At 45.4% G+C, this 27,289-nt stretch overlaps 1 protein-coding gene, 1 long non-coding RNA gene and 1 other non-coding gene across 5 annotated transcripts in view; 2 read left to right on the top strand and 1 right to left on the bottom strand.

Annotated features, from left to right (window-relative positions):
• Positions 1-15,563, top strand: part of RCE1 (Ras converting CAAX endopeptidase 1) — a 46,569-nt gene extending 31,006 nt beyond the window's left edge. Inside the window, exons 6-8 of one of the 2 annotated variants that reach the window (XM_066582524.1) lie at positions 757-828; positions 976-1,038; positions 14,589-15,563. In XM_066582524.1, coding sequence (XP_066438621.1) covers positions 757-828; positions 976-1,038; positions 14,589-14,824 — 371 coding nt within the window. In that variant the 3' untranslated portion in view covers positions 14,825-15,563. The remainder of the gene's footprint in view (positions 1-756; positions 829-975; positions 1,039-14,588) is intronic. The other variant, XM_066582525.1, reaches the window with a different exon arrangement.
• Positions 1-27,289, bottom strand: part of LOC136581881 (uncharacterized) — a 41,711-nt gene that overhangs the window by 12,509 nt on the left and 1,913 nt on the right. The gene's annotated exons all lie outside the window — the stretch shown is intronic.
• Positions 18,861-18,967, top strand: LOC136582915 (U6 spliceosomal RNA). Its single transcript, XR_010787242.1, has one exon. It is a non-coding gene; the product is annotated as a U6 spliceosomal RNA (small nuclear RNA).

A 27,289-nucleotide genomic window follows, 5' to 3' on the forward strand; every position in this document is an offset into this window, starting at 1 on the left:
TGCCTGCAGGGGTGATATAGCCTGGTGGGAGGAGCTAACACTTTTGCTTAGTGTCGCCTCCTAGTGGCAGTGGCTATATCCCATGGTCTGGCTTTGTCCCCCAATGAACGCGACGAGAAAGAGATTTTACGGTAAGTTTATACCAAAAATATTCGTTTCTCACATAGAAACTTAAAATTTGGCACGGGCATTGAATATGTCATAAATAGGAAAAGCTAATGGGTCCCAACTCGATTATTCAATTCTATGCGCAAAAGAATTAGCGTCCAAATTTTACGTACGGAATGTATTTTTCTCACTTTCCAGTGTCATAGAAACGTGAAATTTGGCATGAGCATTGATTATGTCATAAATAGGAAAAGCTAATGGGTCCCAACCCGATTAGTCAATTCTAAGCGCAAAAGAATTAGCGTCCAAATTTTACGTATGGAATCTAATTCACTTCCTGATGTCATTTTATATAAAGGAAACATCGCATGGTTACCTCCCATGGTGTTTCCTGGGTAACGCAGAGAACTATGCAAAATGGTGAACATATGTTTTTCCGGTATCTCTAAAGTAACCATGACTTCATAAGATTTCCGTGTGAAAACCAGATAAACACCAGTACAAAATTAACTCGGGCAAAGCCGGGTATATTAGCTAGTATCTTATATAGATGTCTGTACAAACCTTCTGTTACCGTTCTTGGGTTAGTTCAGGACAGGGCAATTTGTCAGCTTCACTTTTGTGTGTTTTTTTTTTTTCTTTTCCCAGCTCATTTTCATCATGTCATTGAACAGCTGAGGTTTCGGCAGGGAACGGTTCTGAGCATCTTTCTGTCTGCTGGTATGTAATTTGCATTCTTATACTAAGAATAGAAGTCTTGATCCATTTTTTTTTCTCTTTACCTTTTTGCTTGTTTTGCATTTTTGTTTTTATCTTCTTAATTGCTTCATTTGCACAATTGAGGCAATTTTATTTGTTTTCTTGTAGCTTTTCAGTTTTCATACACTGCAGTGTTTGGAGCATACACAGCATTTATCTTCTTAAGAACAGGTGAGAAAAATTTGGATTGATACATTAGTTGTTTAGAGACTTAGACCTGGTTCATAGTTTTCAGGTTTTTCTTATTGTAAGTCAGATCTAGCGATCCATGTTAAGGAAATAGTAGAAATGTAAGAATTTCAGATATATTTATCCTCCCTTTTAGGCTGCCTGCACACGAGCGGAAATCCCGCCGCGGGATTTCCCGCGGGATTTCCGCCGGTGAAAGTTTGCATAGGAGTGCATTAAAATACACACTCCTATGCAGACGGCCGCGGTTTGGCCGCGCTAAATTTCGCGCGGCAAACAAACCGCGGCATGTCCTAATTTTCTGCGGGGCACGCACTCACCCGGCCGCCGGCTCCGGTCTGCGCATGCGCCGGCTGCGCGGCAGCCGGCACATGAAAGAGCCGGGGCCGCCAGGCGCGGGTGAGTACGCGCTCGTCCCTGCAGGCACTCGGGTCGGATCGCGCGGCGAGAATTCTCGCTGCCGGATCCGACCCGCTCGTCTGCAGGCGGCCTTAGGCTATGTTCACACGGGTCAGATTTGTGTTAAAGGTGTTGTGCCAAGATGATGAACCTTGTTCATGTGCTCATTTAAGACATATGAATATCCTAGAGCATGGTCCCCTATTTGGGACACCCTTTCTATATTCCATAATGCAGAGCTGCTCAGTAAGAACATGTGCCATCTTGGAATTATAGGATGGTCATTTATGTGAATGGCAGTCCATTCAACACTACATTTTTCCTGCTGCGGTCACAGTAGTGACAGGCTGGCTCTGACTTCCTCCAGCAAAATTAGCTGTTTGCTAGAGTGCTGAGAGTGAGTCTCTAAGGGCTCATTCACGCAAACATAATTACACCATGTATTACAAGTGCAAGGTATGCGCGTATAATACGCGGTGAATGGAGTTAATCAAATAGGTTGGTCTTATTGATCCACTCACGCTAGTGGGTTTTTTGTGTATAATACGCGCGTAAAAAAAGAATGCAGTATGTTCTATTTTATGGTGTATTGTGCGTGATAGAACCCATGGTTTTCTATGGGCACATAACAAACGCTGCACATACACAATTACGTTGTGTATCTGTGGCGTATAATATGCAACACTGCTAAGAGACGGAGTGGAGAATTTAATGAAAAAAAGTTAAACAGTCACAGCTCAAATAGTGCGCAGGACAGTGTGTGTAAAATATGCTATCATGCGCAGCGCACATTCCCTACCCTAGACAGTGATATCAGTCTCGCACAATGGTAAAATGCTGCCTAGGGGAGCAGTCAGACAAGTGTGTTTATGTGCGTTGCAAATGAACACTTCTATAAGAACCCATTGATTCTTTTAGAAGCGTTCATATGTGAGGAATTAGCGCAAAATGGCGCGCACCTAAAAAAGAACATGCGCTATGTTTGGTGCGCGGAGGGCAGGAGTTTCCATTGACTCCTATGGGAGCAGGCATTAATGGAAACCCCTGTGCTGCCAACAGCACCTTTTTAAATGTCCCGCTGTTAACTGCTGTTAGTCCCGGCGGCAATGAGGGGACTCCCCATGGATTTCGTTAATGCCCACGGGAACTGACAGGATTTTAAAGCGGGACATTTAAAAGGTGCTTCTGGGCAGCACCTCTTAAATGTCCTGCTGTAAGCAATGGGGTATTTCCACTGCCCCCCCTGCTGGGTAGTAGGGAACTCACCCCAACTCGCTCCCCAAGGGAATTCCCTATAGCTGGGAAGGGGGGGGGGGGTTTCAGGGCTTCCCCCGAGATTGTGGGAGGAGGGGGTGGGACTAAGGGGGCAAGTCCCTTTAGCCCCACCCCCTCCCCACACACTCAGAGGGGAAGCCCTTGGGATTTCTCCATAGCAGAGAGAGACAGCGCTGCTATGGGAGATTTCCCCTGAGCAGGGACAGTAAGCGAAGCTATCGGGGTTTCCCCATAGCCTCGCTTGTCTCTCCCTGCAGGGTGAAATCTCCACCTCCCCCCATAGCTCCGCTCACTGTCCCTGCTCTGCGAAAATCCCGAAGCCCTGCGGTGGTTCTTCTTCTCTTTCTTCGTGTAGCAGCTGTGCTTCTCCAAGCGTAGCTGCTCCAGTGAATGGGCAAAGTTTCATGCGCTGCGCTTATGAAACTTTGTCCAGTCACGCGTTTTCAGCATATGTGATGGGTGCTTTTTTTTTTTAGCACACATAAATGCGCAAAAAAACACGCTAATCTGACTGCGCTCTGATACAGCATTTTATGCATAGGCCATTTCAACGAGCCCTAAGGTTGGCTTCACACGGGTGTAAGTGTCTTTACGTGCGCATTTATGTGATGGACATTGCGTCTTTGCGCACGTGTGGTTTTTTTTTTTTTTAGTGCATTTTTTTTGCGTGCTCATGGCATGCGTATTAACACGTGTGGAAAAAATACGCAAGCATGTTCCCATTGATTTCAATGGGCAATTTAGTTTAATATGTGCATTTTTTGTGTGTGCACATAACGCACGCAAATACAAAATGCTTTGTGATTTGCATAAATGAAATGCGCTCGCAAAATACGCTCATTTGAATGAACCCATTGAAATCCATGTTCTATTTATGGCATATTATTTGCACAAATATTTCACAAATGCGTTCATGTGAATAAGCCCTTAACCTGCCTTTCTCAGATGGATTGTAAAACTTGACACAACCCTTTTAACCCTGGGTAATACTACCGTGGGTAGGAATTCATCCTATCAAATTTTCAACACTTTCAAACTATAGCCACCAGAGTGCCATAATTTTTTTTGTTTTTATTAAAGGGGTTCTGACATGAATAATTTTTTTATGCTTTACCAGCCATTGTTCCCTGGTCTTCCTGATGGACACAGGGAACCCACGATTTAATGGCTGTTAAAGCATAAAGACATGATACTTACCTTGTCTCCTGTTGTTGTTGACATTGGGGGGGGGGGGTTTTCATCTCCCGGCAGGTGCTGTTCTTCTGCTTCTTCCTCCACGAGCCGCGCCGCTCCGGGATCACCCGCATGCGCAGTGGATAGGTGCCCTCTGACAGGAGTCAGGACGGGCCGCGTCTCCACTGCACACGCGCAGAATCTCTGTGTTCAGCCAGGATGGACGGGCCGCCCACAGCAAGCACTGCTTGTGACGTGCTTGCTGTGGGCGGCCCGTCCGTTTACCTTGGAAGTGGCTGACGGACGGAGCAGAGCAGGAAGCGGTCATTTTGACCGCTCCTGCTCTGCTTCTACAAGCCACAGAAGAAGATGCCAGACGGAGGGGACATGTCTGGCCAGGCAAGGTGAGTAAAATTTTTTTTTTTTTTAGTGTCAGAACCCCTTTAAAACAAAAGTTTTAGAATATCAATTTTCTTTTCAGTTATTTTTGACATTAACACAGTTCAAGTGCAGCAAATAACATGAACTGATTTAAAAGCGAGTTAAAGACTTTAAAAAGTTATGAAATTATAATGTGAAATGCAACAATAGTCTAAAAAAAGCCTTTTGTTTAAAATACGAAATTCAGGGAACATATTAAGGACACCTGCTTTGCGGCACAAAACAAATTATGGTTTGAAATTGGATACACCTAGAGATGTCTCAACTTTTGTAGATTGTCTTTTTTTGGGTAATAGTAAAAGTAGACAATTATACCCTAGATGTGTAGGTCTGGGTACTGGTGTATCTTGTCTCCACTAGTAGAATGAGTGGAGACCAGCTGCATGCCAACAACTTGATTGGCTGGGCCTGGGAATGGGTGATCATTATCTCTCCTCCCCCTCCCTGTGTCACTGGCCCCGTCCGCCACTCCCCCTTGTCCCCTTCCCAGCTCCTACGCTGTTAGTCGCCTCGCTGCGTCACATATTGCAACCATTATGCAAGGCTAGCGAGGAGACTGACAGCTGCTGACCGACTACGGAGCAGGGATGGGAGAAGGCAGAGCATCGGGGGCCACTGATAGCGGGGATTTGCAGCAGAGGGGCTTGAGGGAATTACAGCGCCGGCAGAGCAGATGGTCGCCGGGGAGAGTATCACAGTGGAGTAGAAGCCCACAGCGGTGCCGGCTTGAGGGGTTGCCGCCCAGGAACATGGACAGCGGGCAAATGCAGTGGAGGGGGCAGGAAGGGGGGACACTGCCAAAGCTAGTAGGAAAGAAGGTCGCCGTGGAAAGTATCACAGCGGAGCTAGGAGCACAGATGGGACCCTGGTGTGACAAGACACAGGAGAGCAGAGGCATTCTCCGGCCCAGCCAATCAAGTTGTGGGCGTTAGTTGTAGCCATGCAGCTTGTCTCCACCCATTCTTTGGGTGGAGACTAGATACACCAGTACCATAGGCCTATAGAGAAATTGGCAAGAAAGCCAAGGTTGGCAGTCAGTAGGTTCCTATACTATCAAAATGCCCTTGGAAACTGGAGGAAACTCTTGACAGGAAGAGATCTAGCACATAAAGGGCCACTACAAAATCAGATGACACGTGTTTGAGAGTCAGCAGTTTGCATATCAGCACCTCACAGCACAAAATCTTCAAGCACAGTGTAAGGCTCCCTGCACACGGGCGCAAATTCCGCGTCAGGATTTCCCGCAGAATTTCTGCCCGTGCCTGCCTGCATAGGATTGTGTTAGATAACGCAATCCTAGGCAGACGTCCTTGATTTGTCCACGTGAAAACTCATGCGGAAAACAAATCGCGGCATGCTCTATTTCTGTGCGGGTCTTGCAGAGGCTCGCAAAGAAATGTCAGCTGTGACGGGCTGGCTTCACTCTGCGCATGCTCCGGCAGACGGCGCATAGCAGAGAATGAAGACGCCGGTGAGCCGAAGGCCTCTGCAGGGGCACGGGACCGCATCCCGCTGCAAAAATTCGATTTGACCCGGCCGTCTGCAGGCGGCCTAAAGCAGCAAAAAATGATTTTCCATTTCAACTGTGAAGAAAGCCACTACTAAGATTGCAAAATAAAAAAAGACTTGCCTGTGCTAAGTAGTATCTCCAGTGGACTACTGTAGAATGGAGGAAGTTCTTATGTACTAACGAATCAAAATTTGACATTCACACCATTGAGAAGATGAAAGGATGGTTCCTGAGTGTGTGACACCAACTGTCAAACGTGAGGGGGAAGAGTGATGGTCTGGGGCTCGTTTGTTCTATCCAGAGTTAGCAACTTGCATGGATTGAATAGCACACTGGAAAAATAAAGTATTTTGATACACCATGGTTCATATTAACCCCTTCCCGCTCCAGGGCGTAAGTTTACGTCCTGGCAGCGGGGTGCTTCCTGCAACAGGGCCTAAACTTACGTCCTGGGGATAGTGCGAGATCACATATGATCTCGCGCTATCCCGCAGCGGGAGCCGGCTGCCAGTCACAGCCGGCGTCCTGCTGCAACAGCAGGGGTGCATCGGAGATGCGCCCCCTCGCTGTTAACCCCTTCCCTGCCGCGATCTATGTAGATCGCGGCATGGGAAGGGTTCACAGAGGGAGCGCGCTCCCTCTGTGAAGTTGACAGGCTCTCGTGATATAATCGCAGAGAGCCCGGCCTGTTGCCATGGCAACAGGACGCCAGACACTGGCGTCTTGTGTTGCCAGTGCCTGAGATCGCTGTATAAGCGATAAGGCAGGGCCATGCCTTATCACAGCGATCATCAGGGCAGTGTTGTAAGTCCGCCAGGGGGACACAAATTGCGTTCTAAAAAAGATTTTTTAAAAAAGTAAAAAAAACCGTTTTTTTAATGCTTTTTCTCATATTTGCATAAAGAGTTAAAAAAAAATGAAAAACCCACATATTTGGTATTTTCGCGTCCGTAATGACGTGTACAATAAGCTGCACAAGCTTTTGACTGTGCACGGAAAAAAGCGTTTAAAAAACGCTAAAAAAACTGAGGCAAAACGCAATAAAAGTGATCAAAAAAGCCGTTTGTACCCCAACATGGTACCAATAAAAACTACAGCTCGTTTTGCAAAACATAAGCCCTCCTAGAGCTCTGTACATGAAAAAATTAAAAAGTTACAGGACTTTGAATACAGTGATTTAGAAAAAAAAAATCCAAAAAAAGGGTTTTTATTGCAGAAAAGTGGAATAAAATGTAAGAATTTTGGTATCGTTGTAACCGTACCGATGCGCAGAAAAAATGGATCGTGTCATTTATGCTGCATGATTAACGCTGTAAAAAAATAAAAATAAAAAAATCTATGGCAGAATTGATGCGTTTTCTCTCCCTGCTATCATAAAAAGAAAAAAAGTTTTACAATATAGTCAATGTACCCAAAAGTGGCACCGATTTTAAAAACTACAGTTCACGCAAAAAACAAGCCCTTATACGGTCGCGTCGACTGAAAAATATAAAAGTTATGACTTTTAATAAATGGAGAAGAAAATCCGGCAATAATCGTTGCGTCCAAAATAGGCCATGTCCTTAAGGGGTTAAAGCAAGATCCAAAACATACTTCTAGGTTACATCAGAACCACTTAACAAAGCAAGCAGAAGCTGGTAGGCTTCAAAGAATGGAATGGTCTGTAGTTTCCAGACTGAAACCCTATTTAGCTTGTTTAGGATGAACTTGACAGAAGAGTTAAAGTAAAGCAGTCTATAGGTGCAGCACATTTTGTGGAAACTTCTGCAACAATGTTGGGAAGAAATTTCTGAACAATATCTGAATGCAATTGATGCCTAAATTCTGTAAAGCTGTTATATCAGTTAGAGTTGGCTACTTTTGAAGAGCCAAAAATCTAGATTTAATTTGGTGAAACAAACAATCCATTATTTTTATTCATTTTAACTTTTTTTTAATTCTATGCTTTCCTTTCAAAGTACGTTTGAGACATTAAACTGTGTAAGGCAAGGTTCACACGGGGCGTATTCCGGTCGGAAATCTCGCGGTTTGGCCGCAGCAAAAACCGCGAGATTTCCACCAGGAGAACCGCCGTGGTTTAAGCTGCGGCGGCTTTGAAGCGGCCCGGCCGCTCGCTTTTCTGTTGCGGCCGGCGCTCCATAGAGGAGAGCGCGGCCGCGACGAAAATAAACAAAAAAAAAAAGTAAATACACATGCTGCATCTTCTGAAACCGCGGCTGTGGCGGCCGCAGCCGTGGTTTCAGCCTGACTTACCACAGCGGATTGGCCGTCCCAATTTCTCAGAAATCTCGTCCACATGGCTGGGCTAATCCGCCCTGTATGAACCCAGCCTAAATGTCATGGAATTTTTTTTTTTTTTTTATAATTAGAAATGTGATTGTTCACTTTTGACTGTTGGTGTATACTTGGCACTAATACTACTACATGAATTTGGCCTTTGGCCATTTTTTTAGCAGGTCTAATGACCCTAACTGAATCATAAATCTGTGGTCAGCTCAGATTTTGTGCCCTTTAACCCCTTGAGTGGCGGGTTTCCTACCCCCCTGTCGTGCCCATCAGGGCAGGTTTTTTAAATGGGCTATTCATTTAATTTCAACTAATTTTGCAGTCGCGTTCCAAGAGCCAAAACTTTTTCATTTTTCCATTGACACGGCCATTTGAGGGCTTGTTTTTTGTGGAACAAGTTGTACTTTTTGCTGCCATCATTTTTGGGTATATATAATGTATTGCATAACTTTTGTGAAAAAATTTGTAGGGAGATTAGGGAAAACAAGTAATACAAGTTAAATCACCCTCCTTTTGCCATATCTATAATAGAAAAATCTAAATCATAAAAGAAAAATACATATTTGGTATCGCCGCGTCCGTAAATGTCTGATCTATCAAAATAGTGCATTATTTAATCCCCACGCTGAACGTAATCCAAAAAAAAAAAACGCCAGAAATGCACTTTCAATCACCCTGTCTCCCAGAAAAAATGCAATAAAAAGCGATCATAAAGTCGTATGTATTCCAAAATGGTACTAACGTTAACTACAGGACATCCCGCAAAAATTGAGCCCTTGCTCATGTACATCGATGGAAAAATAAAGGAGTTATGATTTTTTAAACGGGGGGAGGAAAAAAAGAAATGGGGAAAGAAGAAAAAAAGGGACCGTTTCATTAAGGGTTTAAATAATGTACTAACTTCCTTCTCTGGGTCATTACAACGCAGGGATACCACATGTGTAATTTTATTTTTAATTTTTCACAAAGTAAAGGGAGACAAGTGTTTTTAATTTTATTTATTTTATTTTTTAAATAATTTTTAACTTTTTTTTTTTTTTTACTTATTTTTTTTATTTTTTATTTTTGTCCCTTTAGTGGACTTCCACAGAGACCCATTAGGACTCCCTGATCACATTCTGGGGGGAAGGGGGGGTCCGATGGTGACAGCCCTTTACATGCTGCAGTGACAGCCCTTTACATGCTGCAGTCACATAGACTGCAGCATGTAAAGGGTTAAAGGAGATGTCCCGCGCCGAAACGGGTTTTTTTTTTTTTAAACCCCCCCCCCCGTTCGGAGCGAGACAACCCCGATGCAGGGGTTAAAAAAACCACCCGCACAGCGCTTACCTGAATCCCGGCGGTCCGGCGTCTTCATACTCACCTGCTGAAGATGGCCGCCGGGATCCTCTATCTTCATGGACCGCAGGGCTTCTGTGCGGTCCATTGCCGATTCCAGCCTCCTGATTGGCTGGAATCGGCACGTGACGGGGCGGAGCTACACGGAGCTACACGGAGCCCCATAGAGAAGAGGAGAAGACCCGGACTGCGCAAGCGCGGCTAATTTGGCCATCGGAGGGCGAAAATTAGTCGGCACCATGGAGACGAGGACGCCAGCAACGGAGCAGGTAAGTATAAAACTTTTTATAACTTCTGTATGGCTCATAATTAATGCACAATGTACATTACAAAGTGCATTATTATGGCCATACAGAAGTGTATAGACCCACTTGCTGCCTCGGGACATCTCCTTTAACACAGCAGAGATCAGAGGTTTTCTCTGATCTCTGCTGTAAGAGCTGGTGCCTAGCTGTCCTCTGGCAGCCAAGCACGAGCTCTCCCTGCCACAGAGACCATCGGCTTGCTTCTGACAAGCCGATGGTCTCTATGGCAACCTGTAAACAAAGCAGGACATTAGAAGCGGAGATTGCCGGCATATCTGCAATATCTTCTGCTTCTGTCATAGCCCTTGCTTTGTTTTCTGTGGGACTGTGCAGGCAGAGCACACTGTCACAGCTTGTGGCATTGTGCTCTGCAGCTCCCATAGTGATACATAGCCCGGAAATCTTCCGGGCTATGTCACTATGAGCAGTGGAGCTCGTCCCGGAAAATTTCCGGGCGTGCCACTCAAGGGGTTAATACGTATTTCTTTCAACAAGAGCTCCTAGGCAATATATCTCTCACAGAATTGTGCTCAGAGAGTAGAGTGAACAGTGTAGAGAATTCTTAAAAAGTCTGAGTTTGTACGACGCTGCTTCGGTTCTGATTGGCTCTGCTTGGAGAGCCAAAGGGACACAGCACTCAACTAAGGTCTTTGAACCTTTCTTTTAAATTGGGTGTGTCAACACCTGTTCTTATTTGGACATAAGTCGGCCTGTTTGTAGAAAAAGTGCTCAGTTCTTTAAAGGGTTTTGCACATGATTGCGGAAACATGTCTGCTTTCTTCCAAGAAAGAAAGCCATACCTAGCCACAGTATGTAAGTGCAGATCAACTTCATTGACATAAATTGAGTTGCGCTGCAATACCACATAACAGTTTTTGTGCTTTTTCTGGAGTAACAATGTTTTTCTAACCATCAACAACCTCTTTAAATAACCCTATGCAATTATTTTAGCTAGGTTAACAAAGAAAGGTCAGCGCAACTCATCCTTTGGACACACTGTGGTATAGCCTTCAATACATTGTCAAATATGTCTGTAGCTGTATATGTAGTGTATGATATCGGTGTTTCCACTTCTCCCTACACTGTGAATTATCTTTGTATTTTTGGTTTAATTCAGCCAGTTATTTCTTAAACTTAAAAAATTCTGTTAGTGAATGCCAATATTTTTCTGTAATTTTAAAGAGACCCTCTGGTATGGGACAAAATGTTTTGAGACCACAGAGGGATAGATTAGCTGCAGTTCTTCAGTATAGTCCGTCTGATTCCCCAGTTCCTGTTTTTGGCTGTCCAAGATGGCCTCCTCAATTTTCTAATGCGCACTGTGCTCTACTCTTTGATTGGTCAGGGCTTCTCCTATGATCAGTGCTGACTAGAGATGAGCGAACGTGTTCTTAACGAACACTTACGCACCCGAACACCGGCTTTTCCGAGGACTTCCGTGTTCGCGCGTAAGTATTCGGGGGGCGCCGGGGGGCGGGGAGAGGCGCGGCGGCGCGGGCGGCAGCAGCGGGGAACAGGGGGGAGCCCTCTCTCTCTCCCTCTCCCCCCCACTCCCCGCCGCAACCCCCCGCGCTGCCACGGCGACCCCCGAACTTTTTTCGCCCGAACACGGAATTCCTCGCGAAGTTCGGTGTCCGGGCGAAAAGGGGCGGAGCCGAACACGTTCGCTCATCTCTAGTGCTGACCAATCAGAGGGCACTCTATTGCATTAGCAGTCCAACACTACCACCGCAGTTTGGGGATTAGGTAGTCTGAAGACTATCGGCCATCTTTAGATGTCCAAAAATGGGACCCGGAATCATCAGATTGGAGGGCTAGCGTAGAAGATTTGTAGGATATATATAATATACCAAGTCTCAGGACAGAACTTCGTTCCGAAAATGTTTTATATTCCACCATTTGTTACACGTAGAGCGGTTTTGAATTTTTTTTTTTAATTAGTAGACTTCTAGACAGGTAAAATGATAAAGATTTCATTAATTTCCTTCTGAAGCTGTGTTTTTCTTTATTTTTTTAATTAGTTTTTAAATCGCCCAAAGAAATCCTAAAAATGCCAGAAGGGGGCCTCCTGCAGACGACCGGGTCTAATCCCGCTGCGAGAGTTCTCGCAGCGGGACCGGACCCGACCCGATCTCCTGCAGGGACCAAGCACGGCACTCGCCTCTCCCGCAGCTCCTGCTCTATGATATGCCAGCTGGCCGGCGCTTGCGCAGAGCGGAGCCGGCGGCCAGGGAGTGTTTTCCGTGTGAAATCGCGGCCGCCTGCCTAGGATTGCGTTTTTTAACGCAATCCTATGGCAGCTTTCACTGGCAGAAATTCTGCGGGACAACCCGCCGCGGAATTTCCGCCTGTGTTCAGGGGACCGTAATGTAAGGGAAATATTGTGGTGATGTATATTTTACCCTACAGCATTTTAGCCAAGCGACTGTTTTCCGAATGCAATGTATTTTTTAGCTAAAAACGCTCATGCGAATGGACGAGAAAACACTGGCCGTGATTGCGGAGAAATGCCCATTCATGCCAGTATACGGCGTGTACGAGAAAATGCCTACGCTCTTGTGAAAGAGCCCTAAGGGTTTAGGTATTTTTAGTGCTGCTTACAACCCTGGTGCTCATGTGATCAGTTACATCATCATCAGAACCAAATAAAGGAGGTTATAGAAACTAGAAGGAAACCATGAATAGAATCCATGCACCACAAACGCCCTCCAGGGACAGAACTTCCACCACATTGCAGATGAATATTCTATTGAAGATAGCAGTCTCTCAAAAATGAATTAAAGGAAGTGCAACATCCTTTTAATTTTTTTATATGTAAAGTGCTTTTTTTGAAGACCGAGTAAAATTGACCTATTTAAAAGGGTTGTCCCATGAAAAATCTTGTTTATAGCTAAATTTTTTTTCTTATTTACACGCATTTAACAAAAAAAATGTCTGCACTAGAGATGAGCGAACGTACTCGGTAAGGGCGATTTCGTAAATCGAGCACCGCGATTTTCGAGTACTTCACTACTCGGGTGAAAAGTACTCGGGTGCGCTGTGGGTGAGCGGGGGGTTGCAGCGGGGAGTGGGGGGGAGAGGGAGAGAGAGAGGGCTCCCCCCTGTTCCCCGCTGCTACCCCCCACTCCCCTCTGCAACCCCCCGCCCCACAGCGCACCCGAGTACTTTTCACCCGAGTAGTGAAGTACTCGAAAATCGCGGTGCTCGATTGCGAAATCGCCCTTATCGAGTACGTTCGCTCATCTCTAGTCTGCACATATTCCAGGACTAATGTGAGAACAGTGCCACCTGGTCCGGTTCACCTCAGTAAAAGTTCCATGGTGGGACAACTTGTTTCTCTGCAGCAAGCGGGTAGAACAATAACTGAGATGGATGCAAAATAAAAACAGCAGATAACACTATTTAACATTGTTCCTGGAATATCTGGGGATGGAGACACAACCCTTCCCATTTCACATCAGCACCTCCCACAGCGTAATTGGAGGTTGCCGATGTGCTAGCATGGTAGTCCAGAGCCGCCTTAAAGCTTCCAGGTCAGCCATGCGTAGATTCCTATCAAACCCTGAAGTATTGTAGTATATAGTACAAGCAAGTTCAAGTCCCCTCGGGGGTGTATTGCCGTGTACATCCGAACTATTAAAATATCACAATATTTACCTTGCGCGGTAAAGGCAGAAAAATTTATTAAAAAAACAATGCCAGAATTGCATTTTTTTCTTTTTCACAGTAACCCAAAAATTTGAATAAAAAGGGATTTAAAAAAGACTTTTGTTTTCCAAAATGGTACTAATAAAAACTACCGCTCACAAAAAAAAAAGCAATCATACAGCCAAATTAGCGGAAAAAGTTACGGGACGGAAAATACTTTGTAAAAGTAGGGAAAAAAAACAAAAAACCTAAAAATGTGCTATCTCCATAATCGTACTGACCCATAGAACAAAGTTCATGTCATTTTTATTGCACTGGGAACGCTGTAAAAACTAACCCTACCCCCAAAAAATGTTGCATTATCTTCTCCCCACCCCTATTAATAAATATATATATATATATATATATATATATATATATATATATATATATATATTAAAGATTTTACATACATTATATGTACAATTTAAAATAAAGCTGCTCTTGTATAAAAAAAACAAACCGTCATGTAACGATATCAATGGAAAAATTAAAAAGTTGTGGCTCTTGAAAGACTGACGATAAAATATGAAACTCTGGTCCTGAGGGGAATAAAGATGTTGTCCAGTTTATAAAAAAATGAATTCAGATTTTGACAGAAAACCTACTTACCTGGTCAATCCTATGGTGATACCCCAGGTGTCTGTTTGCAAGTGGCTGAAATGTGATCAGTGCTTGCAGTGCCATTGCAGGCCACTGCATATTGTACGGTACTGTGTTGTTCTAGTGCATGATGACTCAGAAAAACAGTTTATTATGGCAGTGCCGTGTGTTGGAACACTTCCTATCTGATATTGATGACTTGGCCTAAGAATAGGTCATCATAAAAAAATATCCTAGAAAACACTTTTTAAATTTAATATAGCTGTTCCTAATCCATGAAGCAGAAGGATGTCTATTATGCTTGTAGCCTTTAAATCATCAAATATTTTCACTAATCCATTTTTTTAAAATGTATATGATCATTTGGTGCACAACCATAGCTATTGTGAGAGTGATACATGAGGTATATAACTCTATTATATCTATTTTATTTAGTTTAGTTTTGTTTTTTTTCCGCCTGTGTTCTACAAAAAATATTGCTAGGAATGACCGGCATATCTGGCTTGTTTTTTTAGGACACCTAATAGGACCCGTTCTTTGCCATTCCTTCTGTAATTACATTGGATTCCCAGCTATATTTACAGTTCTGGACCACCCGCAACGTGCAACTATTGTTCTTTTCTATGGACTGGGGGTTGTTTTGTTCTTCTTGCTACTCTACCCCATGACGGATCCCACCTTATATGGGGACATTCCTATCTGCTATTTACTGGACAAAGGATCCTCAGATCATCGTTCTCTTTGCTTATGACCATAAACACTGTCGTTGAACTCCATGGCCACAATGATATGGCTGAAAAACATAGGGCCTATTTTTGTGAACCTATTTCATCCACTGGTAAAATATTTTGCATCAAGTGAACAACCTAGTAGACGCAGTTGGTATAACTTTTTGTGAGTATTGCGTGAACTGATGAATGTTAACAAAATGAATGGTTTTGAGCAAGCCATCTTTATATTACATTAAACCCTTTTTATTTTTGGAAGATGTACTGTACCCATTCAAGTATACAACTGAACTTGCATATCAACATTTTTAAGAATAGGTGTTTTGTCACCACCAGATATCATCATATATTTTTGGATGTAAATTTATTCCATATTGCTCTATTTTTTTACATTAGATGTGCACTCGAACATAAATTATCAGCTTTCTTGGTGGGCAAACAGCTGTTGAGTTTCTCTGGAGAACCTGACTATGGACAGTAAAAAGTTTACACATTTATTTCAAGCTAATCTACTAAAGGAGATCTACTTTCTATACTTGATCTTGATGTTGGGAGTTTGCAGAATATGTCTTATTATATTTTTATGCAAATGTCTAAAAGCTGCTATAAGATCATGCCAACTGAAGGGATAATGCATTTGTTAGCACAATACTTGATTTTAGACATTGAAAATGGTGCACCTGCTGCTACTGAATGTCTTTTTAACCTTTTTGTCTAATGGAACTGCATTCACATAAAAGCAATATTCTGTGTTTGTTTTTATGCGTGTTTTAACACTTTGGCTTTTTTTTCATTTCAGCACTATAGTTCATGGATTTGTGTGTTTTTGTACTTGCCAAAGCAGTGTATGTGTGTGGTTGATTCAAAAATGCCCAGCCCATTTCTCTATTACAGTATAATAGAAATTAGGTGCCACCTCACACTATTACAATAGCTTGGTAATGGGACAGAGCCTGCGTCATTGATGCTAGATATCAGCTATAATATACAGCTGAGACGCCAATGCATTACCTGGGATCAACAATAACACTGATACCTACCACTCACCCCCCTTTTTTTAGATGCTGCAGATAAAAGTAGTTTGTTAGGACATTTTCCCCAGAAACCAGTGCTAGTCATAGGTGGGGAAAAGAATCGCAACAGTAATGATACTTTTTAAATTTTTTTTTTTTTTTTTTTTTAACTTTCGCTCCTCTGTCTCTGAAACTGATGTTCTTGTGGTATGCAAATAAGATGTGAGCCATCCGATGGGTTCACACGGTGAGACTGGTCCAGCCTCTTTCCCCTTTGTTTGGTTCAAGTCCTGCCTCTTGCCTAGAAAGTGACAGTTTGCAGTTCATTAGAGCTGAAGACATTGTGTTCCAAGGGAGTTGGAGATGTCAATACCTAGCCAAAGGACAGGGTTTGAGCTGAATGGTCCAACCTCCCTCCCCCTCAGTCTCAATGTGTGAACTGCATATGACAAAACCACTGATTACAGGTCCTGGGGAGTACTGTATCATTACACTTGCCATACTATCCTCAGCTATGGTTAGCATAAGTTTATGGAGAAATGTGTCCTGACAAACTTTTATTTAATTTACAGAAAACAAGAGGCAAATAGAATTCTTGTGCAAAGAAATTTTTATTATAACCAAATAACACCACTGGTATTGAGATTTCCAATGTTTGGGTACGGAAACCCTTTAGAATGCTGCAAAAAGTACAGATGTGCATAGATGGGTGTATGTATATTCACCGAATGATTACTGTACTAGGAACGGCTACTAAATAACTGTTTGTTTGGTCCACCTTTTTTGACCATTACAGCTTTCAGACTCCAAGGAATAGATTCCAGAAGGTGATAAACACCCTCCATAAACAACCGGACCATCCCTGCTACAGCAGTTCGTCAGTGCACATTTTGCAGATAACTGGGAGCTTACAGCCCTTTCCAACATATTCCAAACATGTTTGATAAAGTTACAGTCCGGTGAGTTTGAGGGCTAAAGGCCCATTCAGACACAACGATTATCGCTCAAAAGACGGCTTAATCGTTGTGTGTAACTGCACTTACATTGTGCAGTTTTCGTTATGCTGTCGCTCATCGTTGTCTTTCAGTGTGCTAAAAGACGACGATGAGCCTTATCAGGGATTCACAACGGGATACAGCTGATACTATTGTTTCAGCTGTATCCCGCTCCCTGATAACAGGCTGGGTATGCATCCTCTACTCCAAGCGCTCAGCTGTATAACAGGCCGGGCACTTGGAGCTGGGACAGCTGGATGCAGAAGACAAGCGGGGATACCCCGCTTGTTTTCTGCATCCTCCGCTGGCAGCGCTAGATGATCGCTTATCTTGAGCTATCATCTTGCGCTGTGAATGACACAACGATTATCGCTCAAAAGACGGCTTTTGAGTGATAATCCTTGTCTAAATGGGCTTTAAAGCAGTGTGGAAAATTCATTGTCATGTTCCACCACCCACTTCAAGATACAGAGCATTACCCTGTTAGAAGATGGCACTGTGGTCGAGGGAGGCTTCCTAAAGATATGGGTGCAGATGATCAGCTAACAGGTCTCTCTATTTTGTGTCATCTGAGGATCATGCTATGATGACGACTGGTCCTGGGCTATACCAGGAAAATGCTTCCCTGAGCTTGATGCAGCCACCGCCTTCATGCTGTTTACCTCAGATGCAGACTCAGCCATCCATATGGTTCAGCAGTAAATGGAAATCGCTCCACTCGACCTGCCGTGTGTCCAAGGTCTGTTTACATCTTTCCAGGACTCCTGCAAGGCGTTATTCGGAATGATGTTGGGTCCTTCTTCACCTATTGAATCACAGTTGAGGCAAGGTACACTGCATGGTCATTGTGGAAATTCCTCCAACTTCCCCACTGCTGTACTGTGGAGCTATTTGGTCAACTGTGGTAGATCCTTGCCACGCGACATTCTCCTCTAGGATGGTTTGGGCACAGCCAGCAAGTGAAACGGTTTCAGAAATACTGGCACCAACGATCTGCACTGCTCAAAGTCACTCAAGTCACCTCTTTGACCTATGACTAACATTTTTTACCTTCTGGTGTACAGAAGAGAGGTCAGCACATTATCTGAGAGCAAACTGTCACATGGCCATCACATACTTCTGCATTACTGATCACAAACTGTCACGTGTCATCTGTTCCTAATGCAGTGATCATTCAGTATATAAGATATACACTTCAGGGAAGGGAGGAGACTTAAAAAAAATGATATACCCAAAAAAGGCTTCTTTACCTGGGTGAGAAAAATGCATGCATTCTGGGCATTTGTGAGTCAGAAACGCTATTTTTTCTCCTTAGGGAGAGCAACTATACTATAAACTGTGAGGAGACTCAAATGGCCATGCATGCTCCTATGGGTAATGTGCAAATAAGGGTATTTGTGAGACGCACACAACTCCTGCCATGCATGAACCTATTGTTTCCAATGGGTTGATTTACACGGGAGTCTCTTTCTTTTGGAGTGAGTCTGCAAGATGGAAAAACTGAAGCAGTTCCTTTTTTTTCAGTTTGCTAAAACTTCCTTATTTCCCCTCGTCATCCTGACAGCATACACATGGAGGTTGCCTGATGGACACCTGTTGGGACAGGAAGCGGAAACTACAAAAGGCAATTCCCACCACCGGCTCACCAGTGTCTTCCTGTCCCTACAGGACAGTCCAAGCGGGCCTCCAGGTGTATCCTGGAGGTGAATGAAGAAAGAAGACTCCCATGCAGCCTGTCCGCCCGTGGGGGGACGACTCTCTGTTCGGGCTGGCAGGGCTTGCGCGGGTGAGACCCTACGTGGGGACCCTCACCCGCAGGATCTACCCTGCACTGTTCCCCCAGGTGGAAAATCCTCCCCCGGTACGCTGCCCAGTGGGGTTGTCGAATCGGTAGGAAGCAGCCCCGGTACCTGCAGGCTCGGACGCTGTCTCCAGGGATCCACGTCTAGAGAGGTATGCCAGCAGCGCTCGGGGCGGGCCAGGCCTGGTTCAAATCAGGTCCCCTCAAGTGCCAGCTTTACTCAAAAAAAAAAAAAAAAAAAAAAAAAAAAGTACTCGCTTCGGCAGCACATATACTAAAATTGGAACGATACAGAGAAGATTAGCATGGCCCCTGCGCAAGGATGACATGCAAATTCGTGAAGCGTTCCGTATAGCGCCATGTGGCGGCGGCCCCACGTGTGTGCTGGTCGGCGTGCGTCCCCACGAGTGTGCGGGTTGGCGGTGTCCCAGTGTATGCGGTGTATCCCCCGGGTCCGGCGCGGCGGTGTGACGTCAGCGCGGCCGCATCCCGGGGGCGGGGCCTCACTTAAAGGGGGCGTGTCGGCGCCAAATTTGAAAATTTAAAAGGACTGGATTCCTCTGCATCTCTCCTGGCTGCACCTTACTGAAGATGTCAGCCAGAGAGGACACTGAAAGCAGCCTGCGGGTGAGTAGACTGCTTTGGGAGTACCGGGGAGGGAGGATTGAGACATCAGGATCTGGTGCTGCAAGTCCTTTTTGCTGTCTCCGTCTCTTAGGACAGAGATGCACAAAAGGTTAGAGAGGCCAAAAAGCGAGTGCGCAAATGTCCAGTTGGCTTGCGGCGGCTAGAAGAGGGCCACACCAAGCCACTATGCGCGGACCCTACGGAGAAGGTGATCCGCAAAGAGGGCTCCTCGGGCATGTCGGACATCCGATCCATGATCCGCGAGGAGATTGAAGCCTCGCTCTCCTCTCTTTCTCTGCCGCCCCCCCACGGAAAGGGTAAGGCGGGCACGAATGGAAGAGTTAGACTCTGAGGAGGTCCTAGAAGATTCTCCTTCAGAATCCATGCCGCCCATGAAGGATACAAGGAAGTATTTCTTTTCATCGGCGGACTTGGGTCAGCTGTTAACTGCAGTCCGGCGCACCATGCAGGTGGAGGAAGAGGTGCCGCAGCAGCCATCCTTTCAGGATTGCCTGTTCCGGGGACTCCTACCACAGCCAAAACCGTCATTTCCAGTTAATGACACTTTAAAACAGCTGATCCTGACAGAGTGGAAACAGGCAGATCAGAAATTCTTCCTGTCCAAGGAATTCAAGGATCGGATGGTCTTCACACCAGAAGATATCGAGTTCCTAGAAACCGTCCCTAAGGTGGATCTGGCGGTCGCCAGGGTCTCAAAAGCAGCCCTCCCCTTTGAGGACATTTCCCAACTGCGGGATCCACTAGACACCAGAGTGGATGCTGCGATGGAAAAGGCCTGGGAGACCGCGGCCCTGACCGTCAAAGCCAACATCACGGCCACATCTGTGGCGAGATCTATGTCAGTCTGGTTAGACCAACTCCAGACGCTGATTTCTCAGAGGGGCTCTAGGGAGGACATCTCCAGCTGCCTTCCCCTCCTCCAGAGGCAACTGGCTTCCTGGCAGACACCTCTATGGAGTCAGTGAGGTTCAGGGCCCGTTCAGCAGCCCTCTCGAACACAGCAGGAGGGCTGTCTGGGTTAAGGCCGGGACAGGAGATAACGCCTCCAAGAATAGACTCTGTTCCCTGCCCTCCCAAGGACACAGAATCTTCAGGGCTTCCTTGGATACTCTCCTAGAGAAGGCATCTGATAAGAGCCAGGGACTACCATCGGAGAAATCGTTTCAGCGGCTTCCTCCTCCTACCCTCCTCCTTTTGTTCCCTCTAGATCATACAAGGGGAAAGGGAAAACCGGACGCTGGTCCTATCCCAAAGGCGGAAAGGGTGAGAATCTGCCTTCCCGGATACTACAAGTAGGGGGTAGACTGAAAGGGTTCGCCCTTAGATGGAACGAGGCGACCTCCAATCCCCGGGCCTTACGCCTAGTCTCGGATGGCTACAAAATTGAAATTTCCTCCCCGGAGGTTCATAGTCACCCCCTGCCAGTCACCTGCGTCTGCTCAGGCCCTCCAGTTGGGGGTGCAAGAGCTGTTGTCCCTAGGGGCCATCACTCGGGTTCCCGCAGAAGGACTATTCAAGGGGTGCTACTCCCCCTCGTTCCTAATCAAAAAAAACAATGGATCCTATAGAACTATAATTAATCTGAAATTCCTGAATAAATCTATCACGTATCAAAGATTTAAAATGGAATCGGTGCGGTCAGCAATCCCCTTAATTGCGCCGGATAGTATCATGGCCACCGTGGACTTAAAGGACACATATTACCATGTCCGTATACACATAGATTCCCAGCGGTTTCTGCGGTTTGCCCTGGTGATAGATGGCTCTGTCTCTCCCTTTCAATTTAAGTGCCTGCCGTTCGGGATTTCCTCCGCACCCCGGGTGTTCTCCAAACTGGTGTTAGAGATGGTGGCGGCACTGACAAGGTGTTGATTGTCCCATACCTCGACGATTTCCTGATCATAACAGGATCGGCTTCAGAACTCCAGTTCCAGGTCAACCTCACACTCCGTCTGTTCAAGTCATTAGGCTGGATCATCAACTCCTCTAAATCCAGTCTTCTGCCTGAGCAGAAAGAAAAAAAAAATAAAAAAAATTTCTGGGAGTGATTCTGGACTCACACCATCAGTGCTCATCCCTTCCCCTAGAAAGGCAAAAAACGATCCAGGATGAGTGTCGGGCACTTTCTCTAACCACTAAAGTCTCCCTTAGAAGAGGCAGGAGGGTCCTCGGCCTCATGACCTCTTGCATCGGGTAGTCCCTTGGGCCCAGTTACATTGTAGAACCCTCCAAGACTTTATCCTAAACAACTGGGATAAATCCCCCGCCTCCCTGGATCGGAAAGTCGTCCTTACCTACAAGATAAAATCCTCCTTGGAATGGTGGATGTCTATCTCTAACCTTGCCAGAGCCACGGCTTGGTACCCCGCATCCCCAGTATCCATCTTTACTGACGCAAGTGCAACTGGTTGGGGGGCCCACTTAGGCCGTCATTACGTCCAAGGGGGCTGGAACCGGGAGGAAGCTGCTCAATCCTCCAACTACAGAGAACTTTGCGCTGTCTGGAAGGCCATTCGGGGCCTCGAGACAGAGATCAGGGGTAGACACATTAAGATCTTTTCGGATAACATAACAACTGTGTCCCTCATCTGCCACCAGGGATCCACGTGGAACCCCTGACTCCAAGACCTGGCGGCAAAAGTTCTCGGGTGGATAGAGCAGCGGACGCCTTCCGTCACAGCGTACCACGTAAGGGGCCCAGAGAACTCCATGGCGGACCATCTCAGCCGCAGGAAGATAGACCCCGGGGAGTGGACTCTACATCCACACGCGTTCCAGCTAAATTTAGAGAGATGGGGGACACCCAAGGTGGACTTGTTCACCTCTCGGGAGAACACCAAGTGTCCCCGTTTTTTTTTCCATGGGAGCAGACGGGGGCTCCCTGGGAATAGATGCACTATCCCAGGCCTGGTATTGGGACCTTGCATACGCCTTCCCGCCTATCCCCCTGATTCCTCGGGTCCTAAGGAAAATTCAGGAGTCCCCAGGCTCCGTTATCCTGGTGGCCCCATTCTGGCCCAAGAGACCCTGGTTCCCGCTCCTGGCCGCTCTCTCGACACAGGATCGCCTCTACATCTGCCGCAGAGAGACAACCTCCTTCAGCAGGGTCCCCTGATATGCCCAAAGGTCCAACAGTTCAGACTGGCGGCCTGGAAGTTGAGCGGGTAAAATACCTGAGCCGGGGCCTATCTATCAGAGGGGGTGACCACTACGTTATGTGAGAGCCTCAAAAAATCCACCTGAAAAATATACTCCAGGGTGTGGGATACCTTCTCTAGGTGGTTGGGGCATAGTATACATGACCTCCAACAGCCCGACATTAACAAAATATTGGAGTTCCTACAGGATGGTTTGGACATGGGGCTAAGACCTGGTACCCTTAAGGTCCAGGTGGCCGCCCTTGGGGCCTTCTTCGACTTCCCCTTAGGCGACCATAGGCTAATTAAGAAATACCTGAAAGGGGCAGTCAGACTCCATCCCTTTATAAGAGAAACCATGCCCCCATTGGACCTGAACCTAGTTTTGCAGGCCCTCTGCGCACACCCTTTTGAGCCCCTGGAAGATCTATCAGTAAAGATCCTCCCCCACAAAGTTGCCTTTTTAGTGGCCATCACATCCGCCAGACGGATCGGGGAGATCCAATCCCTCTCGATTAGGACCCCATACATGACCACCTTCCCAGATAAAATAGAGTTCAGGCCTGACCCCTTCTTTCAACCAAAAGTTCTCACAGACTTTCACAGAGAACAGCGTATAGTACTTCCCTCCTTCTGCCAGGAACCCCGTAATACCACGGAACAGAGGTTCCATAATTTAGATGTTAGACGAGCCGTCCTGAAGTATTTGGAATTCACACATTCCTTCAGAAGTCTAACAACCTCTTCATTCAATTTCAAGGTCCACGCAGAGGAGGGGCCGCTACTAAGGACTCCTTAGCGCGTTTGGTCAGGAGGGCCATAGAAGAGGCGTACAGATCCCAGGGGATCCCACTCCCGGGTGACGTTAGAGCCCATTCCACTAGGGCGGTCGCCTGTTCCTGGGCGGAGAGAGCCCAGGCGACAACCGAGCAGATCTGCAGAGCCGCCACGGGTCGAGCACACATACTTTCGTTAAACACTATCGCCTGGATTTGGGGGCCAACCGAGATATGGCCTTTGGGCGGAAGGTGCTACAGGCAGTGGTCCCTCCCTAAAGCCCTTGGTCGTTGGTATTCCTCCATGTGTATGCTGTCAGGATGACGAGGGGAAGACAGGAATTAGGTCCTACCTGTTAATTCCTTTTCTTGAAGTCATCCTGACAGCATAGGGGCTTTTCCCTCCCCTTCGGTTATATTTTACATGAAGTAATGTATTGTACTATGATTTCCATATTAGAAATGATTGGTTAAGCAAAGCCGGGTCACTGTAGTTATTTGGTACACACTGGTGAGCCGGTGGTGGGAGTTGCCTTTTGTAGTTTCCGCTTCCTGTCCCAACAGGTGTCCATCAGGCAACCTCCATGTGTATGCTGTCAGGATGACTTCAAGAAAAGGAATTAACAGGTAGGACCTAATTCCTGTCTTTCTGTGGGTAAGTTTGAGCATCACACTCATGTACGTTAGAAAAAAAACCCCGTGCTCCAGTAACCGGATAGGTGGAATGAGAAGGCAGAAGGAACTTACTTAGCAGGGGTGTCAGTGCAAATGACACCCCTGAAAATCCAGGTCAGCTCGTAGAAATAAATCTTGTTCGAGTTATGACAAGAAAAGGTTCTTTATTCACAAGGTGCAATGTGTTTTGGCTGAAACATCAGCCTTTATCAAGCATACAGGATGGTTAAAACATGGTTACATTTATAGTGAACATAACTCTCGTGTACGTGCAATTTTTCTTTTTTTTTGTATTGAAACATGATTTTCACGTGTGTGAAAACCAAATGTACTACACTCCGATGTGGTTTTTCTCCCAGAATTGCATCATACTCTCACATAGAAATTGCAGGTTTAAGGCCGGCTTCACATGGGTGTATTTGTGCCCAAAGTTGCACGTGCAATACGCAGAAATTAGAACACATTACTTCAATGTGTTTGTTCACATTTCTGTATTTTGCATGCACATTTTGGTTGTGCAAAATAAAATAGAGCATATTCTATTTCCCTCCATATTTGCGCACCAAAGGTCCCATTAGAAGTCAATGGGGATGCACAAATTGTAGGGAGATGCGTGAAACACTGCATAATTGCGTAGGACACTATAAAGGTGGCAGGATATTGCATGTCAGACACAGCAGACCTTTTGGCTGGTAGTACCTTATTCAGTTGGAAAATGCCAGGGGGGTGGGTATGGAAGCGCTCGTATCCATGGTGGAGCAGAGGCCCTCTTAATGGGATACCGCCTGTGACTATTATAAAGACCACCATTGCAAAGACACCTGCTGGAAGGACGTGACCCAGGGTGTCTTTGAAGACAGGTGGGAGAATACCACACTGCAGCAACGCAAACAATTCTGTGAGTATTCCTACATTGCTTTCTTTCCATGTAATGTGTCTGAACGATTTTAGCAAGTTACAAGTCCTAGCAAGGGCATGTGCAATGTAAACATCGTTTTATGTGGCTAGTCTGGCACTCTGTGTCACTTTGTGTTGGAGTCAGTTTTGAATGTTTACTGTGCTTCTTAAAGTTGTGTACATTTTAACCCCTTAACACTCCAGGAAGTACATTTACATCCTACAGTGTTGGGGTATGTATGAAGAGAGATCGCGGGGTGACCTCTTCATACAGCGCGGTCATCAACTGTTTATTACAGCTTACACCTACGGGCAAAAGCTGCAATCAGCTGCGTGGCTGATGAGCACTATTAACCTTTTAAATCCCCCGAACAATGTTCAGGGTTCCTGAACCCCCACATCTCCCTCCTGAGATCGCAGGGAGCCATGCGGGTGTCATGGCAGCCGGGGGCCTTCTGAAAGCAGACTATCAAGCCGTCCTTGTGGGGTGGCTTCATAGAATGTCTGCCTGATCACATTATGATTTAATGCTAAAGCATTACATCATACTGCAGGAGCGATCAAAGCATCACTAGTTGTGGTCCGCTGGGGGGGGGGGAGGGCTTAAAAAAAAGATAAAATATTAAAAAATAAGATCAATAAACTTTTAACCCATTAAGGACCAGCCACTGTATATATACGGCGGCTGGTCCTGGGCTTTGAGGACCACCGATCGTAAAAATACGGCGGTGCTCTAAGTCTCCTGCCTCTGCAATCAGTCAGAGGAAGGAACGGGTTATCAGCTGTCAGTGACAGCTGATACCCTGGAGCAGAAGGCAGGAGGGGTTTTTAACCCTTCCTGCCTTCTGCTTCCCCGATATACAGTGCTCAATGAGCATTGTATGGGGAAAGTGAAAGTAAGATGTACTCTCACTACGGGAGCCTCGGGGGGTCATGTGACCTCCCGGGATTCCCTGCTACTGCAGAGCTGGAGGGTCAGACTAGACCCTGGCAGCTCTGCAGGTGACTAATGTCACCACAGGGGTTGCTTTCCCCTGTAACTGAGGGTCCTATGGACTGCCCAGCTACAGTGGGAAAATGTCAAATAAAGTTAAAAAAAAAAAAAAAAAAGTGAGTGTCCCCTAGAGGTCTTATATGACGTCATGGGGGACATAGATAGTAAAAAACACAATTCCATACATCAGTAAAACAAAACAGAATAAAACAACAATACATACATAAGAAAGAGAATAACACAAAGCAGACGCCAACAAAAACCGTCGCCGTATGCGCCCTGTAAACCAAAACCATACATACTATATATCAAAACGTCCGAAATAAATAGAGGAACCCATTTCCATACTTTATTTTAGTGTAAATATAAGAATAATTTTTTAAAAAACTATAAATGTAAAAAAAAATCATTTTTTTTAGCATTTTACCCCCAATAAAACTAAAAAACGGAAAAAAAAGTCAGTGAAAAAGATATTAAAAAAATAGTCCAATATGTCACGGGAAAAAAAACGCAGCAAAAATAATTTTAGTAGCTAAAGGAAAAAAAATGGAGCAGTAAAATCACCACATGGGTAAAATCCCTAAAAAGTGTCTGGTCCTTAAGGTACAAAACAACCTGGTCCTTAAGGGGTTAAAAAGTAAAAAGAAAACAAATACGTTTAAATCGTCCCCTTTTACCATATTTATAATTAAAAAATCTAAATCATAAAACAAAAATGTATATTTGGTATCACCGCGCCCGTAAAAGTTCAATCGTTCAAAGTAGCGCATTTGTTTTCTCTGGACGGTAAATGTCGTCCGGAAAAAAAATAATAAAGAACACTAGAGATGCACTTTTTCGGTCACCCAGTCTCCCAGAAAAAATGCTATAAAGTCGTGTGTATTCTGAAATAGTACCAACGTAAACTACAAGATGTCTTGCAAAAATTGAGCCCTCGCACAACTACGTCGACTGAAAAATAAAGTTATTGCACGCAGAAATGTACAGCCAAAAAAAAAAGCTAAAAGTTTGGTATCGTAGTAATCGTACTGACCCATAGAATAAAGTTATATCTTTTTTTTCTTTTTTTGCAGTTTGTGCGCCATAGAAACAAGATGCACTGAAAGATGGCGGAATGGTTTTTGTTCCCGCCGAACACAAGCCCTCATACAGCTATGTTGATGGATGAATAAAGGAATTACAATTTAAAAAAAAAAAGCGGGATGGATAACTAATATGAAAGAAAAAAAAAAAAAGGCCACGTCCTTAAGGTGTTAAAGCTGATCAAACACACGTACAATGCGCATCTACACAAATTATTTGGTGCTGGCCTCATGCAAACTGTTTATGATTGCAAAGTATTTATACCATTCCATCCATCCTAACAGCACACATGGAGGTTACCCTCTTGATATTGTTCAAAAGGCCAGCTCCCACCACCATTCCTGAGTGTTCTTCTCAATGGGATACAGAGGGAGTTCCCCATGTATACTGGAGGATGGACAAGGAAAAGCACTCGCCAAGTCCGGTCTGGTACCCACCCAAGAGAGCGGAGGCGGTCTGCAAATCGCTG

Source organism: Eleutherodactylus coqui, chromosome 11 (assembly GCF_035609145.1).
Source record: "Eleutherodactylus coqui strain aEleCoq1 chromosome 11, aEleCoq1.hap1, whole genome shotgun sequence".
NCBI classification, from domain to species: domain Eukaryota; kingdom Metazoa; phylum Chordata; class Amphibia; order Anura; family Eleutherodactylidae; genus Eleutherodactylus; species Eleutherodactylus coqui.